Below are 16,283 nucleotides of genomic sequence, written 5' to 3'. Positions count from 1 at the left end.
GAGATGGGCGGGGTTTCCAACAGTCTTTACCGCTCCCTCTATCAAAAGTACTTGGTCTCTTTAGAAAGATCCGACAGTATGAGGCAGGAACTAGAAACTAAAGTTATTTAAAGTAGGGTTTGCAGATTTACAATACAGAGGTTCACAAAGCATTTGCATTTGTTTTGCTATACTTTCATACTACCATTATCATAGAAAGCACAGCAGGAACTTTTATAATATATTTAAATAAATAAATGCACAAGAAATAGCACATAAATCTTAAGAATCAAAGCAGAATCAGCTACTTCCAACCTGTCTACTTGTGGGAAGCGAATAATTTAGACACATTTGTTTTATCTTAAATCGATATCTTAAATGGCAGCCTGCATAGACAACACAGTGTATATCACCGGGAACCTAAACTTGTTTGGCCACTGCTGGAGTTGTTGAAGACAGAGAAACCTCTGTGAGTTATTTAACCAGCAACCGTATCATTGACAGAAAAACAGTTTTTAAGCTATTTAAACTAGGCTGTTGGTGTAAATAAGCCCTTCTGCCATCTTTCTAATGGATAACAGAAAGACAAACAGGTTCTTTCTGACAATGGCTCAACTTTCAGATTGTATAATTCTGCTAGGACTTTTTGCAGTAAGCTGTGCTACTTACACCGTCAAACTAGGCACATAAAATGGGTTTAGGGTTAGGATATGAAGCATTCTGAGTAAGAGGGTTATCAGCTGTACATGTTATGGATAACTGTGACTTATTGTTGAGTAAATAACAGTGTGTGTTTTAAACCTTGGTCCTCCCTGCAGAGATTTCTCCACTTTCTATGATTTTTTTTTTTTTTTTAATGATATTGTCAACTGTAGATGTTTACAATATAGTAAGTTAGGAATTTCATGAAAACATATTTATTTACTTTTGTTTCAACATTGGATATTTTGTGTTTGTGGTGGATTCAATCGAATATTGAGAAAATGATTTTATGTAAAAATGTTTGACACTTTTTTTTTACAGTTTCATGTGTAGGTACCTTAAAATTACAAAGAAATATCTTAAAGTCTTATAATAGTAATACACTTTTATATTACGAGGAGTTACATATTTAATTGCAGATAATAATTTTTATTTTACATACATCTGCATGTATTTTCTGAAAGTGCAAAAATACTGTAAATATGATATAGTAAATTTACTTTAAAAAAAAAATGAAATAAATGTTATTTGTTGTTGTCAAAATACTTAAAATAATGTTTTGGGTTGTTAATTTATAGTTCATCTGTCATTTTACGGGATTTTGCAAGTTATTTAAAAAAACATAATTACTATAAAAAAATAATTATTTCCTGTAAAATTAGGATATTTTTTTACAGTGTATAGAATGTCTCAGTTCAAATCTTCCAGACGGTTTGAGAAGTAGGCTATGCTGCAGGACACACGCCGGTTAGAATAGTCTATTCTGCACATGTGCAATGCTGCACAATTCAAATGTTACAGTAATGGGTTGTGCTATTACAGATGATTTTGAGTACAGTGCTTTACTGTGAAATAATAGTTAAATAATGTCAAATCCAATTTTACTGTAGTTTTATAGATATTTTGTTGTGATATTACAGGGGCTTTTTATTACAATATTTCTCTGTAATATGATACTCTTAAATGCTGTGAAATCCTTGCAATGTTTACAATGTTGTTGTGATATTACAGAGGATTTTGATTGCAGTATTTATTGTGAAATAATAGTTAAATGCTGTGAAATCCAAGGATACAGTCCTTTTTACATGTATTTGTTGGGATATTACAGGGGGCCTTGATTACAATATGTCACTGTAAAATAATACTGTTAAATGTAGTGAAATGCTGGTAAATGTTTACAGTGTAACACTGTAATGTAGATGTGCACATGTGATGTTAGTGCATAAAGCAATATTCTGTATTGTATGGTCTATCTGTAAGGAAGCTGCCATCTTAACCCCAAACTCTTGATTTGTTCATTTGTAACTCATTATTGCAGACTGACTGTTAAACTGTAGATTTATGATGTCACAGTCCTTTTATTTTTTACAGTGCTCATTTGCATTGTGGTTTAACTGTGAGCAGAGGCTTCCTATGAAAGCTCACATTGAATTACATGATAGTGGTTTGTAACATAATTTGGCTCATGAGAGCTTTTTCACTGAAAATCCAATAAACCAAAACAGTGAGGTTGCAGCCTTAGAGTGAAAACCAATGTGGATATAGTCACAGATACTGTACGTTAACAATTATTTTTTCAGAGTAAAGCATTTGTCACCATCTATTCCTTTTTGGAACCACAAGAGACAAGAGCTAATACACCTGAACGTGGAAAATACATTTTAGGCGGGAAACATTTTACCATTAACTAAAAACACACTGTGAAAGGGTTAAGGTTCGAAAACCAAAACACTGGCCACACCAAAAGCCAACAACACTGTTGTAGCAACCTGTCAATCACACGTTTGCTCCGCCCATAAGCATACGCTGCTTTATCGTCTATTTTACTCATAAAGAGAACATCATTTTTTAAATACACATCATGCTGTATTGAAAGATACTTGGAACTAGAGATCGATACCATGCACTTGTCAGAAAAATGTAAGGTCAGAAAAGTGACATTTAGGGTAATTTTCTTATAGTCTTTGATAAAATCTGACTTTTTTTGCAAATGCAGGTTTTAAATCACTTTTAAACCCAGAAGTTGCAGCCTATCAAAACAAAGCTAAAAGACACTAAATGAGAGCAACTGCAGTCATTGGATAATTTACTCTGGGTTTGACATAATGACTGAGTCCTTTCATCCTGATGATCAATGAATGATAACACACACCTTCCAATCTTATTTTTTACACATTTATTTTGATACCCAACTGATTATATTTACAGTATACTTTGAGTAACATTCAATATGCTTAAAACAAAATCATACAAAATAACCCGCATGTTATAAAGCTTGCATATTCCAGTATTTACAATACCATTCTCTTAATGAGAAGAAGCACTTGTAGACTTCTGAGTTTGTCAGGTTCATTTCAAAATAATTGAGCAAACACCCTTTTTTGAATGTCATGCGCTTGCAAGTTGCAGTAATGTTTTTTTATTAGTTTTTTTTAAAAGTAAGTGCAAAGTTCTGTTCAGTTTTTGTGTGACAAACAGGTAGTGGCATTGCAGTCCATGTTGTATGTACATGTTGTAGCTTGTAAGTTAACATTCAGTATTAGTAAGAAGAGAATGACAGACGGAAAAAGCCTCTCAACTAGAGTGAACATATTTACATTAACACATTGTTTCCTTCATTTGTAGACAAATAAATGATGTCTTTATTTTGTTCATAAATGTGAGCTATCACTTCTTCAGTGAGGAGCCTTTTAAAGTTTTAGTTGAAAAATAAAAAGTTAAATGATGTCAGTAGTACAACAACTCAGGTTGCTTTTTTAATTTTTATATAGGTTTGTTCCCTGAAACACTTAAAGAGCTTCTATCAGTTTCTACTATAGTTAGTCTGATCTAAAAGTTTATTCCATTCACATGTTAGTCTAAAAAGGCATGAGCTATATCCAGTCCTGAATATTTCTCCACCTCACAAACCACTGGTACCTTATTTACTGTACGCGATATAATCTATAGCACCTACAGTAACATTCGTCTCGTAACAACTACACTCTAAAGGCTGGGGTCTCACCTAGGATAATTAAAGGTTTGTGCTTTCAAGACATTCCCTGTTTGGAAAAAGCAAAGGGGTGTGATACTTCATCACGGCCAGAGGGAGGCACTGTGGGCCAATCAGGACACAGAACCCCAGAGCTGATAAGGCAACAATCACCACATGAGGACATGAGGTAAGTGGCACACGAGGAGCAACCACACCTGTTACATGCCCTTAATGAGAACATAAGAAAATAATATGATACTTCTCTTAGGTCTTGTTGTATATTAGTTAGGGTATAAAACCATTAGGATAGGGGATATTAAACTGAAAATAGATCCAAATCATATGAAAGTATTCCACCTTCAGGAATGTGAGCTGGATTTTTAGGAGAATACCAGCCTCCTTTTACGCTTGTCCCCCTCTTGACTCCCCCTCTCAGTCTCTGAAGTCTGAAAGACCATGGAAACAGATATTTGGACAAGGCCATCAAGCTTGAAAACTATAAGAATTCTAAACACATCTTTACCCAGCTTTGACTTGGGACGGAAACGAATGAAAGGATTGAAATTGAAAAAGTGTGTTGTAGTCCTTTTTTCCCCCCTCCACCAATCTTTCGGGGGCCATGACAAGGCCCCTCACAAGCTCAAGTCAATCATGATGTGCTCAAAGATCTGCGTGTTTCCCTTGAAGCTGGAGGTGAAGATGAAGTCCCTGCGGTCGGTGGAAACCACAGTGAAGGAGCGCGGTGCCTGGATGTACACTTCCTTGAAGCGGTCAAATAGTTTGTTCTCATCATCCCACATGTAGATCTGCGAGAAGGTGTAATCGCTTCCCAGAGCCATGTAGTAACGCTCTTTGAAAAAAAAAGGCTGGAGAATCATGGAGCCTCGTGAGGGCAAGGCCTGGATCTCTGTAAACTGTTTGGTACCCCAACGAAGGATTTTGGAGTCACCGATATAGCGCGTCATAGCCAGGTAGAGTTCCTCCTTGATCCGGAAGTGCTTCACAGCTACAACGTCCTCCATGTGAGGGATCTCTCCCTGCAGGACAAACTTCTGGTTGCTCCGGCTCCACTGGTAGATCACAGGCACCTGCGAGCGGCTCGCCAAGATAAGGTGCGCCTTCCCATCCAAGTCCAGGAACTCTGCGTCTGTGTCGCGGTACCACTCGTGCAGCGAGGAATAAAAGCCCTTATCGTTCCACTTGTAGAGGGTGGACAGGCCTGCTTTTGAACTGTCAGCAATCACAAAGAACCAGTCAGAGCCCACCTGGAACGCCTCAATGTCATTGGGCTTGGAGATCTTGGACACCTCGATGTCCTGAAACCTGCTGAAGCTGCTTTGGTCCTCATCAAACTTGTAGATGTGGGAGCCACCAAACAGCTGAGCCACGATGACAAACACCTGGTCCTGGATGACCACTGACTTGCACCCCACAATGGACTGACCTGAAAGGCGGAGAAATTAAAATAAATGGGCCAATACCAAATTGTAAAAGGTTGTTATTGAAAAACACTTTCAAACTTCCCCAGCTCACTACTGGCTGGACAGGTTTTCTGAAATGCTGCGTTTAAATATGCAAATTAGCCATTATTTTGTATCAAATATGTGCTAATTTAATTTAAATACATTACTAGTACAGAAACTTGAATACAGTATAATGCCAGGTGGAAAATTCTCTATTTGTAAATTCAAACCTATCAGAGTTAAAGGTTTGTACAGAGGGATTTTAGGATATTTATTTGCATCATTCCATAGATCAGTAAAAACTGTAAACAATGGGAATGCTACTGAATCTACAAACACAAAACGCAGTAAGAAAAACTCTTAAATGTGTATTTTTCCTTCTCAAAATTCAGAAAGAAGACAAAATGGCCGACATTTTATGAAGCAAAATGGCCCCAAACTCTCAAAATGTAACAACAGCATCCACAGTTAAAACATTTGCCGTACCTGTGATGTTATCATACGTCCTGAAGTTCATTTCTATGTGGTCCCACTGGAAAACCATACAGCTCTCTGCGCTGGGAGCAGCTATCGTCACATAGACGTCGTTCTTATAGCTGAATGTGTCCACAGACAGAGACTCAGATGCCAGGGACTGATGGAGGACGAAATCTGCAGAAAAGGCACATTCTGAATTTAGAAACCCCACACTTTTGCCTCCTCTTTACACTTGTTGGGATGACCTGGTCGAGTGGCCTGATGCCACTTAGAACAGAGACAAGGCCATCTGGCTCAGGTGTTTCTCACCTGTTGAGACGCACTCGTTGTGCAGGCTGGTCATATCATTGAGGCGCTTGTCCTTCATGTCCTCTGGTCCAGCACACACGACATCCGAAACCGTGGCGTTGGTGTTCTTCAGCCACGTCATCAGCCACTTCGCTCGGCAGTCACACTCGAAAGCATTGCCTCGCAGGTCCCTGCAGAAGAGAGGTCCTCAGTTTCATTGCAGATGAACAAAGTAGCTAAAACATACATTAGAAGAAATGCATGGGACCCGGGATTCATTTTTGATACGGATTATGAAACTCACAGCTCTATCAGTGAGTCCAAGTCGTTGAAAACGTCCCGAGGTAATGCTTTAATGTTGTTGTTTGCCAAAGACCTGGAAAATACAGGCATTGATCAATACAGAAAATGGCACATATTAAGAAAATCATAACTCCAATGACAGAAAATGGAAAAACATGCATCATATTTATAGACTTAAGGTACAAGTAACACTTTAATGACTGGAAACACTGAAGAAAAAACTAATATTCTTGATATATACTCAATATTAATGTTCAACGCTGTTACCCTTATTCTGAATAAAATGTGAATTATTAAGCATCACCTACAATGGTTCACAATGGCTTCATATTAAAAAATGACTTTAGCGAATAAATATTACAGATGAGATGTCTTAACAATGTATGGGAATGATTGTAAAGGTTAGAACATACAAGTGTGTCAAGTCCCTGAGTCCTCTGAAGGAATATTTGGATGCAGTCTCCATCTTATTACTCTCAATGAACCTGAGGACAACAACAACAACACATGTTAGTAATAAGCTTATGGTATGGTAACACACTCAGCACATGTCTCTGTGAATGGATGTATGAAATATGACACTGGTTCTGGTAAAATGTGTACAGTTGTTTTTTTGACACTTATTATATAAAAACATTACAACAACAGCTGTGCACGTACATAACAACCCAAACAAAATAAACAATGCAATACAGCTATAGATACAAATACAGAGATAATATAAAATAAAAAATAAATAAAAATGCAGTCGGGAGTCACATTCTCATTTGACCATTTGTCAGAACAGTTCCTCTTATTCAATCAGTCAGTATTCCTTGTCGCTGGTTTAAATCTTAAACTTTGACCATTTTTCCCATTTCTCTTCATATTGTGTTTCTTGCAGTCTCAGTCGATATGTCATTTTTTCCATTATATGAATCTCCTCCACGATCCCCATCCACTGTTCCATAGTAGGAGGCTCCACCCTGCACCATTTCCTAGTTATGGCTTTCTTGCCAGCTATCAACAGTATTTTTACAAGATATCTATCTATGTAGTGAACATTTTCCTCTGTAAAATTGCCCAGATAGAGTACCATGTAGTCCATAGGAACATCATAACTCAGTATCTTTTGCAAAACCTTGTGTATCGATTCCCAGAACTTAAGCATTACCAAAATATGTGTGCATGGTTGGCCTCTGATTCTCCACATTCTCTCCAGCACAGAGGATTTGTATTTAAGTATTTACTCTGAATCTTAGGTGTGATAAAAAATCTGATCAAATGTTTCCATGAGTATCCCCTCCATATCCGTGAATTGGTGGATGATTGATGTATCTTCCACATGTTTTGCCAATCATCATCTGAAATGGTTGTGTTCAATTCTGTTTCCCATTTCTCTTTTATATATTTAGTTGAATGTTTATTTCAGGACAATACTTTGTATAGAGCAGTTATGATTCTAATTGTGGTTTCTTTGTATGAATTAGTTATGATTTGAATCACACCATTCACTTCAGCAGAGGGGTCTCTTTTAATTAGCTTTTTTTAGTAGTCCCTTATTTGTAAGTACCTGTAGAAGTCATGTTTATCCAGATCATATTTATCCTTCAAATTCTGGAAACTCTCCAGCTCCCCATCCATCTCTAAAGTGCACCATGCTGTAATCCCCTTGGTTACCCATAGTTTGAATCCCTTATCGTATCCAGCCGGTTTAAAACTACTATCAAATGCTACCCATTTTAGTAAATGTATATCTTTCCCTATCCCGTGCTTTTTAACTATTTGAAACCATAATTTCAGAGTGAAGGATGTAATTAAATCTAGTTGGTTCTGTATTATCTTGTATATTTCTTTATCGCCAATAATATTCTGGATTGGATATTCAACACATTCCTTTTCTATTTCCTTCCACTTTGATGTGTAATCTGGTTTGCACCAGCATACAACATATCTTAATTGGGCAGCATTATAGTATTCCTTTAGTTTGGGAAGGTCCATGCCCCCTTTGTTTTTAGGTAACTGGAGAGTTTCATACTTTACTCTGGGTTTTTTTGCCCCCCCAAATAAACCTTGATATTTGCCCATCCCATGTTGCAAATTGAGTTTGGGGAACCTCCACTGGCAGGGATTGGAACAGGTAGAGAAGTCGTGGCATAAGATTCATTTTCACCGTCTCAATTCTAGAGGTAAAGTCTAGTGGTAGAGTAGACCATCTCTTGATATCTTTTTGTATCTCTTGATTTATCTTATTGTAGTTTGCTTTGTATATTTTATTGAATCCCCTAGTAATGATGACACCCAAATACTTTATTTGCTTAAAATCCCAATTAAGATTAAATGTGTCCCTAATCATTGTTGATGGTGTAGTTGGTCAATTCTGTCTGTCAAGCTTCCATTCATTTTGATTCTAGCCGTTGGTTTTTGATATAATGTTCTTATGCATTGTGTTGCCTTCTTATTAAATCCAAATCGTTCCAATACTTGATACAAAAATTCCCAATTTACCCGGTCAAATGCTTTTTCTGCATCAATGTTTACTAGTATAGTACTTTGTTTAGTCTTTTGTGCATGGTCCACTATATGTAGAGTCCTTCTAATATTATCTTGTGTTTGACGTTGGCTTAGGAATCCTGTCTGGTCTTCTAGAATTTCTGATATAAAAGTGTTCAGTCGTTTAGAAATAATGTTTGTGTATATTTTATAGTCCACGTTCAATATTGAGATGGGTCTATAGTTTCCACAGTGTTCTTTATCCCTCCCTGGTTTAGGTATGACTGAAATGATTGCCTCAGTTCCATGATGGTGGCATCTTGTTATTATGAATTGTCCAATTAAAAGAGGATAGTAGAAGCGGTGCCAGCTCTTCTCTAAACATCTTGTACCACTCCGCAGGGTATCCATCACTACCTGGAGATGTATTATTTTTGAATCCACTTATTGCGTTATTCACCTCCTCTATTGTGATGTCCGCTGTAAGAACATCGTTTTGTATGTTGCCAATTGACGGTAAGTCTAGTGAGTTTAAAAAAGCCCTCATTTCCTCTTTATCTGCAGATGTCAGTTGTGTATACAATTGCCTGTAGTAATCCTGAAAGATTCTTTCTATATTCTCCGGTGTATACGTCAGCACGTTTGTATCTGGTTCCCTCATTTTATTAATAGTGTTAATTACTTGTTGTTTTGGTAAACGTTTTGCTAATAGTTTAGTGGCTCTGGGTCCAGTTTCATAATAGTAGTAAATCATTTATCTTTGTTCTCAAATGTTTGATTTCTTGGTCTGTTTCTGATTCTTTTGTATTCTGAAATTCCCTTTGCAATTCTCTTAATCTTTTTGAATATTTTCTACATGCCTCTAATTTAATATTTTTTGCATTTGCAGTTTCAGCTATCAATTTCCCTCTGATGACCGCTTTCATGGCATCCCATAGGAGTGTAGGGTCTACTGTTCCATTGTCATTCTCCTCTATGTAGTTTTTAATTTCTGCTTTTATTCTCTCCTTTCTTTGTTCACTATTTAATATTCCAGCGTTGAGTCTCCAGACAGTGTGTCATGTCCTGTTATTTAAACATATTTTTAAGAAGACTGGATTGTGGTCCGACACATCTGCCCCTCCTATCCTACATTCCTTTACCCTGTGAATATCATTTACATTTATGAGGAAATAGTCTATCCTTGAGTGGACCTTATGGGCGGCCGAGAAATGTGTAAAGTCTTTTTCCAAAGGATGTAGGGTTCTCCATACATCTATCATCTCGATTTCTTTGAGTGATATATTTACGAATTTTGATAATTACTGTTTGGATCTTTTGTGACTAGTTGTATCCTTACTATGGTTCATAACTACATTCAAATCTCCACCGCAAATTAAGATTCCCTTTGTTTCTACAGCAATTACATCGAACAGAGAAAAAGTTTTATCGCTTTCTGGTGGTGCAAATATATTTATCAGTGTTATTGGTTCATTTTCTAATCTTCCTTTAACTATGATATACCTTCCTTCTTTGTCTTTGATTTCATATTCAAATTGGGTTTGATTGGATATTAATATTGCAACTCTTCTCCTCCCCTCCTTATATGAACTATAGTATACATTTCTGAAACCATACCTTCTCAGTTTCTCACGTTCTAATTTGGATAAATGGGTCTCCTGAAGGAATACGATTTGTACATCTTCCTTTTTCAATTTTCTTATAACCCTCTCTCTTTTCTTTGGTGTGCTTAGACCATTTATATTCAGCGACACTATATTGGTACTGTTAGACATCCTTACGTTTTTACTGCTTCCTCAATATGTGCTCCCAAAACCACTCTGCAATATGTAAACATGTAGATTATGAACAAAACACAAACTACAAATAAAAAGGGCTTCCAAATATGTGGGAATCTTCCATCCCGGTGCGTGGGGAAAGTCCTCCTCTTCAAAGAGGGCCCCTCATTGGACCTCAAACTAGACCCAAAAAAGGGGGGTCCATAAAGTCCAATCATGTCCAACATAACTAACTCAACATCTCTAGGCCGTCTCATATTGTATTCACTTAAATAAGCCTTGAGTGGCTTTTACAGTTTAACTTTATAGCCATACCTGCTTTTGTATTCAGATGTCTAACCTCTGTCCTTTAGTAAAGAGTCCTAAGCTCTCAGCTGGTAGGCGTGTAGCTTTTAAATGTGTACAGTTTTAAACAAAATATATTATATTTGCTGAAGATATGTCTACAAAAATGGGTTGTGGGCAAATAAGTGAAGATTATTCTTAAGAACAAATGAAACCACAAGAGGACTGGAGTTCTTCCTCCTCTCAAGAGCTGTCTGTTGGAGGGGGGGAAAGGAGGAATAAAGCTTGCAGTGCCACCGTTTAAATGAATCGTCAGAGTCAGAGGCCCTCCATCTGTACCTTGTACTTCATGATGTTGGATTTCAGCAGGTTCACCTCCTCTTGCAGTTGGCTAAACCGCTCCTGCAAATACCTGCATCAGCAACGAATCATTTGTGATGAAAATGTGGCTAAAAACTGAATAAAAAGTCAATATGTGACAATTCTCTCACAATAGACCAGAGGAAACGTACCGTTAGCTTAATTAAAATTACAAATTTCTCTGAAACATTTGAAATAATTTTAAAAAACACGTTTAAAGATGTGGTTATATCTTTAACTTCACTTTTCAGCTTTTACAATATATTGTGTTCTCTTTATAAAGAGATATTCTTCTCTTTATTTCCAAAACAGAATAATTCTGATGTGTTAACACCCAGTAAAGCAAAAGAAAGAGGGTAAATATGGAGACATGTCTACACAGGAAGCAGTTACTTAGAGTGAAAGCAAGTGTCTGGGAATCTGCAGCTTGTAGAAAACACATGGCCTCTCTAGAACTGGAGATATGGGAAAGTAGTTCCCAAAGATCTTGTGTCCCACTCACCTGTTCTCCATGCAGAGGGCATCCACATCAATGATGCGTGCCTCACGGTTGCCCAGGACGTGGTTGAGCTCCACGTTCAGGCGGTAGGTCTTCTCCCTGAACACGGCGCGCTCCGCCTTCACGTCCTGCAGCTCGTCGGTCAGAGCCTTCATGTTGTGCTCCATCTCCTCCATCTCATGCACTCGTTCCCTGGAGTCTCTCAGCAGCTGAGCCAGGTTCACCTGAGGAGAAGATGGAGGAGAATCGTGAAAACAGCTGGTGATTGGCCACGTGGATCGTCATGGAGATTAGGGCTGCATGATTTGGAAATATTACTAATTGCGATTATTTGGCTGATATTGCAATAACAATATAATTCACGATATGAGAGGGTTTGATCATTATTCTCATTGAAAAATATATTTAAAATGGTAATCGTGTTAATTTTGTATTACATTGTATTAACTATTCTATACTTCATTTAGAATTATATTAAAAGGAGAGGTGTCATGCTTTTCCGGTTATTACCCGTCCCCTTGTGTGTTATGAAGGTTTTTATGCATGTAAATGGTCTGCAGAGTCAAAAACTCTCAAAGTACACCCTGTAGGGAGTAAAACTCTAACTAGACCCTCCAGAAAAACGCGATTATGCGATCGCATAATTTACCGCATAATCAGCAAAATAGCGCATATTTTTAAAAGGGCGCATATTTATTAAAAGGTCGCATAATCCCCGCATTTTTCCACACAAAGTTGAGGGAAAAAAAAGTTAACGTGAAGTAGTGATGTCATCAGCTCGCGCAGGTAAACAACACCGTAGAGTGAATGTGTGGAACTCACACGAGAGAGAAAACAACAAGATCAGCGCCATATAGATTATTATATACTATTATACTATTATACTATTATACGGCTCTGACCAAGATAAAAAAATCGAATCCATCTCATTTGCCTACGAACATTTCTGCTAAAGACCGGGCAAAGCAGTACCCCGATGTCTTGCACGAAAGTGGGGGGAAACTATTCTGCACCCCGTGCAACTGTGTGTTGGAGCATAAGAGAAAATCGACGGTGACGACCCACTTTGATTCATTCAAACATTCTAAAATGCTTTCTGCTGCTGCGGACAAGAAAGTCAAACAACTCAGGTTCACCGAGGCATCAACCTCCAAAACCCTTTCGAGGGCTACAAGAAACGAGGTGAGTAGCCTACAAGATTGAAGCTGGTCAGATAACGAACGAGTAAATGAAAACAGAATGAGGCGGAGAAGAGTGTGTGTGTGTGTGTGTGTGTGTGTGTGAGAGAGTGATTAAAATAGCCCATATATAAATACATAAATAACACTTTGTGATGTAGCTTGCTTCTAGTATGCTTGTTTATCATAGGAACTCTTTAAAAGGGCTCACTTTCATTCAGTAGTAGCCTAGTAACAGGGTGTGGGAGAAGAATCACCTTTTTTCCGCCTCCCGCATATTTCGCAACTTTTCGCATATTTCCGCATATTTCGCAACTTCACCGCATAAAATCACATAAAAACCCCGCATGTTTAATCGCATAATCAAGGATTTTAGCCTGCATAATCAAGGATTTTAGCCCGCGTTTTTCTGGAGGGTCTATCTAACACAGAAAAGACCTCCCCAAAACGCCTCGTTGGAGATTTCTCATGTTCTTCCTGGACATTGTGACGTGTGAACACCCAGTAGCCACACCCAGAGCTATGACACGATACGGTCATGCGGTACCCGGAACCAAATGGACCAATCCGTGGAGCCGTTACGTTACGTCCGCGGAGCCGTTACGTTAAGCCCCCGCTGATTGGTCCAAATTGACCAATCCACGGACTTCCACACACACACACACACACACACTCTGCTGATTTCTCCTCCCTGGCTGCAGGCTGATAACAGACAGTTGGGATTGCGGCGAAATTCTCTCTGCAGACCCATTCTCACAGCGTTTATCAACCTTTTTCTTACTCAATATCAAGCCACACTTATTGTTTTTACTTCGGCTGTGAGTTTGTCTGCGCTCAGGATGAGTTTGGCTGTGTTTCGCTATGTATCCTAAACAAGGAAACAACACCTCCACGGAGCTCTGCGTGATTCACAACATCCAGACCAATCAGAGCACACTGTGCTCACAGGGAGGGTGGGGGCTGGAGCTATTGGAGCTACAACGAGCCGTTAAAGGCAGAGAGTGAAATTCAGTGAATACATGTAGTTTACAGAGATGCTGTATGCGAAACCAATGTGAGTTTGGAAAAATGCACAGCATAAATCTATTTTAGTATACCTCAACAATGGAATTATGATCAGTGGAAATGGCCATGACACCTCTCCTTTAACACTTATTTTGCGGCTGATTTCTAACCTATATTACACTTGTAGCTGTCTAAACTCTGATTATACATGAATACATAACTGTTAAACAAGATGTCTAGATATTGGCCACATCACATCTAGAAAGTAAATTCTGTAAACAAGTGAAGATTAAGAAAACAAACAAAATAAGACAATATAACTCTTAATAATCACATTTCCAGTGTCAACCACAAGTAGAATATTTATTTCTTTACTGTATATTTTAAATATATATACATATTAAAATAAGTATTATAATAATATTCATAAAATAAATCTAGATTATTAAAAAAGTATTATTTATTGTATTATTTTTCCCAAACATTTTCCTATGTTTGAAACCTTTGAGAGACTGAATCATAAAAGAGAACTAAGAACATATAAAGTCAGTGGATATTATTTTGACACTGAAAATGTACAATCTTAGCAAAACTTTAACAAAAATACAGTACTCATATAGCAGATATATAAGATATGCTTTAGTAAGAAATACTTTTGGCATCAGTGGCATACATGGAGTCCTTGATTTTAACCACAACTTACTTGATTGCGTTTTTCTGGTGGCAAGAGGGGTCACCGTCCTAAAATATGAAAAGAGTTTAGTATTTAAACTGGAAGTCCACATGGAGAGTGCACGGGGACAGGGAAAAATGACGTGTGTGTAGAGAAAATACTGAGGACAGATCAACATGAGCACTCACGATGAGCTCCCTGTACTTCTTCTTCAGTTCCTGGTGGCGCTCCCTCAGCTGGTACTGATCCCTCTCCTGCTGACAGGTGTCCAGCTCCTTAGACAGGATGAGCAGAGCCTCCTTCTTACTCTCCAGCTTCCACTTACACACCAGGAACTACAAACACCGCACACACACCATCACAGAGCACAGGTTAGGGACTGTGACTCTCCAGATCATTGGTTTGATCACAGCTTTCGGGGCATTCTTGTGGCCGCTTTGCCCTTTAATTGCTGACACTGACACTTTTCGTGTTAATTCCAGGGGCCAAAGAGTACAACTGTATATAACATTTTCACATCAACTGTATCATCCAGCTTCGTTAGAAACACTTAACTGTGCAAATAATACCAACCCCAACCAGTGCCCTACAGGTGGAAACACACACACTGAAGCCAAGTGCCTTACATGTAGATAACACACAGCAGAGGGAACAGAGCGAAGCTTCATATCCATCAGTACAGCTCATAACCAAATTAAATAGCAGCTTGTAGTAGTGTCTGCAGCTCAGCCATGATAACCACTCTTTCACAGATGCAACTAATGCAATTTAAATGAGGCAGTTATTTTTGCCACTTAATGGATGGTTTGTTTGGTCAGAAAAACATGTGAAAATAGTGACAAATTGTCAATTCTAAGTATTAAAATAAAAATGAAACTATCTAACATTAATAAAGTCAAAGCAGACATTTTTCTTAAGTACATTTTCTTTATTATAGGATAGTGCTAATACGAATACTTCAACAGCAATGTGTTGTATTTTAGAAGTGCATTAAAGGCAGCAAAAAACTAAGTAAACTTTAATCTCTGTTTATTTATCACAACTTTAATATAGTTATCACCATATTTAAAACATTTTAAACATTAGCCTAATATAAATGTCTATTTAATATATCCCCCTTTAGTCGAATAGTTCTAAATAGCATTAAAGATTAATTCGAGCAATGTAGAGATGCAGCAGCCCTACAGGTGTGTTGCATCAGGTCGCGTTAAGGATGTGGGCATGTGGCACTGCATTTCCAACCCGGAGGCCTGACAAAATAACATGGTCACCTCTTAAATCAACCAGTAGACAGCATATCATACAAAAAACGAATAAAAAGTGGGTTTATTTGTGATGTTGCACAGCTCCTCGGTCTATTCAAACAGTAAAGCTGTTCCATATGGACACCGGAGCTTCGGTAAAAGTAGTCCGCCTCTGCACAGCTGTTCCCGGTCTCACTCACCTCGCTCACCAGCCCCTGCCAGTCATTCTCGCTCCTCTTGGAAGACTGCATTATTATCCGGAATATTTTGCAAAACAATGTCAGGATACAGGCTGCCTGTCCGCCTCAGTCCGAGCCGCCACTCCCCCGTTTGTTTATCCGGATGCGGTGTCACTGTATTTGGCTCCGCTGTCAATTCGCGCGGAATGAGATGTGGGGAAAAAATATACGACTTCCGGTACAGTGATGAAAATAAAAGTATTGTCAAAAAAATATGCGTTTTGAGCAATAATTCTGATATGAATTCAACACTTTTCCATATGTGACACTATAAAATAAATGTTTCTGTAAAATAGTTAAACTGAAGCGCTCTTTTTAGAGGAATACAATGTAAATTGAAGGTTTCCTTCACAATAAAAGCACG

General features: G+C 38.0%; 1 protein-coding gene across 3 annotated transcripts; it reads right to left on the bottom strand.

The window, feature by feature from the left end:
* Positions 1 to 4,237: 4,237 nt before the first annotated feature.
* Positions 4,238 to 14,504, bottom strand: LOC117487932 (leucine-rich repeat LGI family member 2-like). 3 transcript variants are annotated; one of them, XM_034136719.1, is made up of 7 exons: positions 14,467 to 14,504; positions 11,584 to 11,804; positions 6,600 to 6,671; positions 6,188 to 6,259; positions 5,905 to 6,074; positions 5,605 to 5,769; positions 4,238 to 5,099 (listed from the first exon to the last, which is right to left on the bottom strand). In XM_034136719.1, exons 2-7 carry the CDS (start codon positions 11,754 to 11,756, stop codon positions 4,288 to 4,290), a joined length of 1,464 nt encoding a protein of 487 aa, XP_033992610.1. In that variant the 5' UTR covers positions 11,757 to 11,804; positions 14,467 to 14,504; the 3' UTR covers positions 4,238 to 4,287. The 3 variants fall into 3 exon arrangements, with proteins under 3 accessions (XP_033992610.1, XP_033992612.1, XP_033992611.1); XM_034136721.1 differs by lacking the exon at positions 14,467 to 14,504 and adding an exon at positions 11,061 to 11,133 and having other exon boundaries at positions 11,584 to 11,654; XM_034136720.1 differs by lacking the exons at positions 11,584 to 11,804; positions 14,467 to 14,504 and adding an exon at positions 11,061 to 11,223.
* Positions 14,505 to 16,283: the final 1,779 nt, after the last annotated feature.

The sequence above is a fragment of the Trematomus bernacchii genome, unplaced genomic scaffold (assembly GCF_902827165.1).
Source record: "Trematomus bernacchii unplaced genomic scaffold, fTreBer1.1, whole genome shotgun sequence".
Classification (NCBI taxonomy): Eukaryota; Metazoa; Chordata; class Actinopteri; order Perciformes; family Nototheniidae; genus Trematomus; species Trematomus bernacchii.
This window is presented reverse-complemented; position numbering and strand designations above follow the sequence as displayed.

Bases quoted from the DNA above. Each gene is read 5' to 3' on its own strand.
- LOC117487932 (XM_034136719.1), bottom strand. From the start codon at position 11,756: ATGGAGGAGATGGAGCACAACATGAAGGCTCTGACCGACGAGCTGCAG. The intron at 6,260-6,599 runs GTATGTTCTAAC...TGTATTTTCCAG, and splicing joins CTCAGGGACTTGACACACTT to GTCTTTGGCAAACAACAACA. The intron at 5,100-5,604 runs GTACGGCAAATG...TCCGCCTTTCAG, and splicing joins GACGTATGATAACATCACAG to GTCAGTCCATTGTGGGGTGC.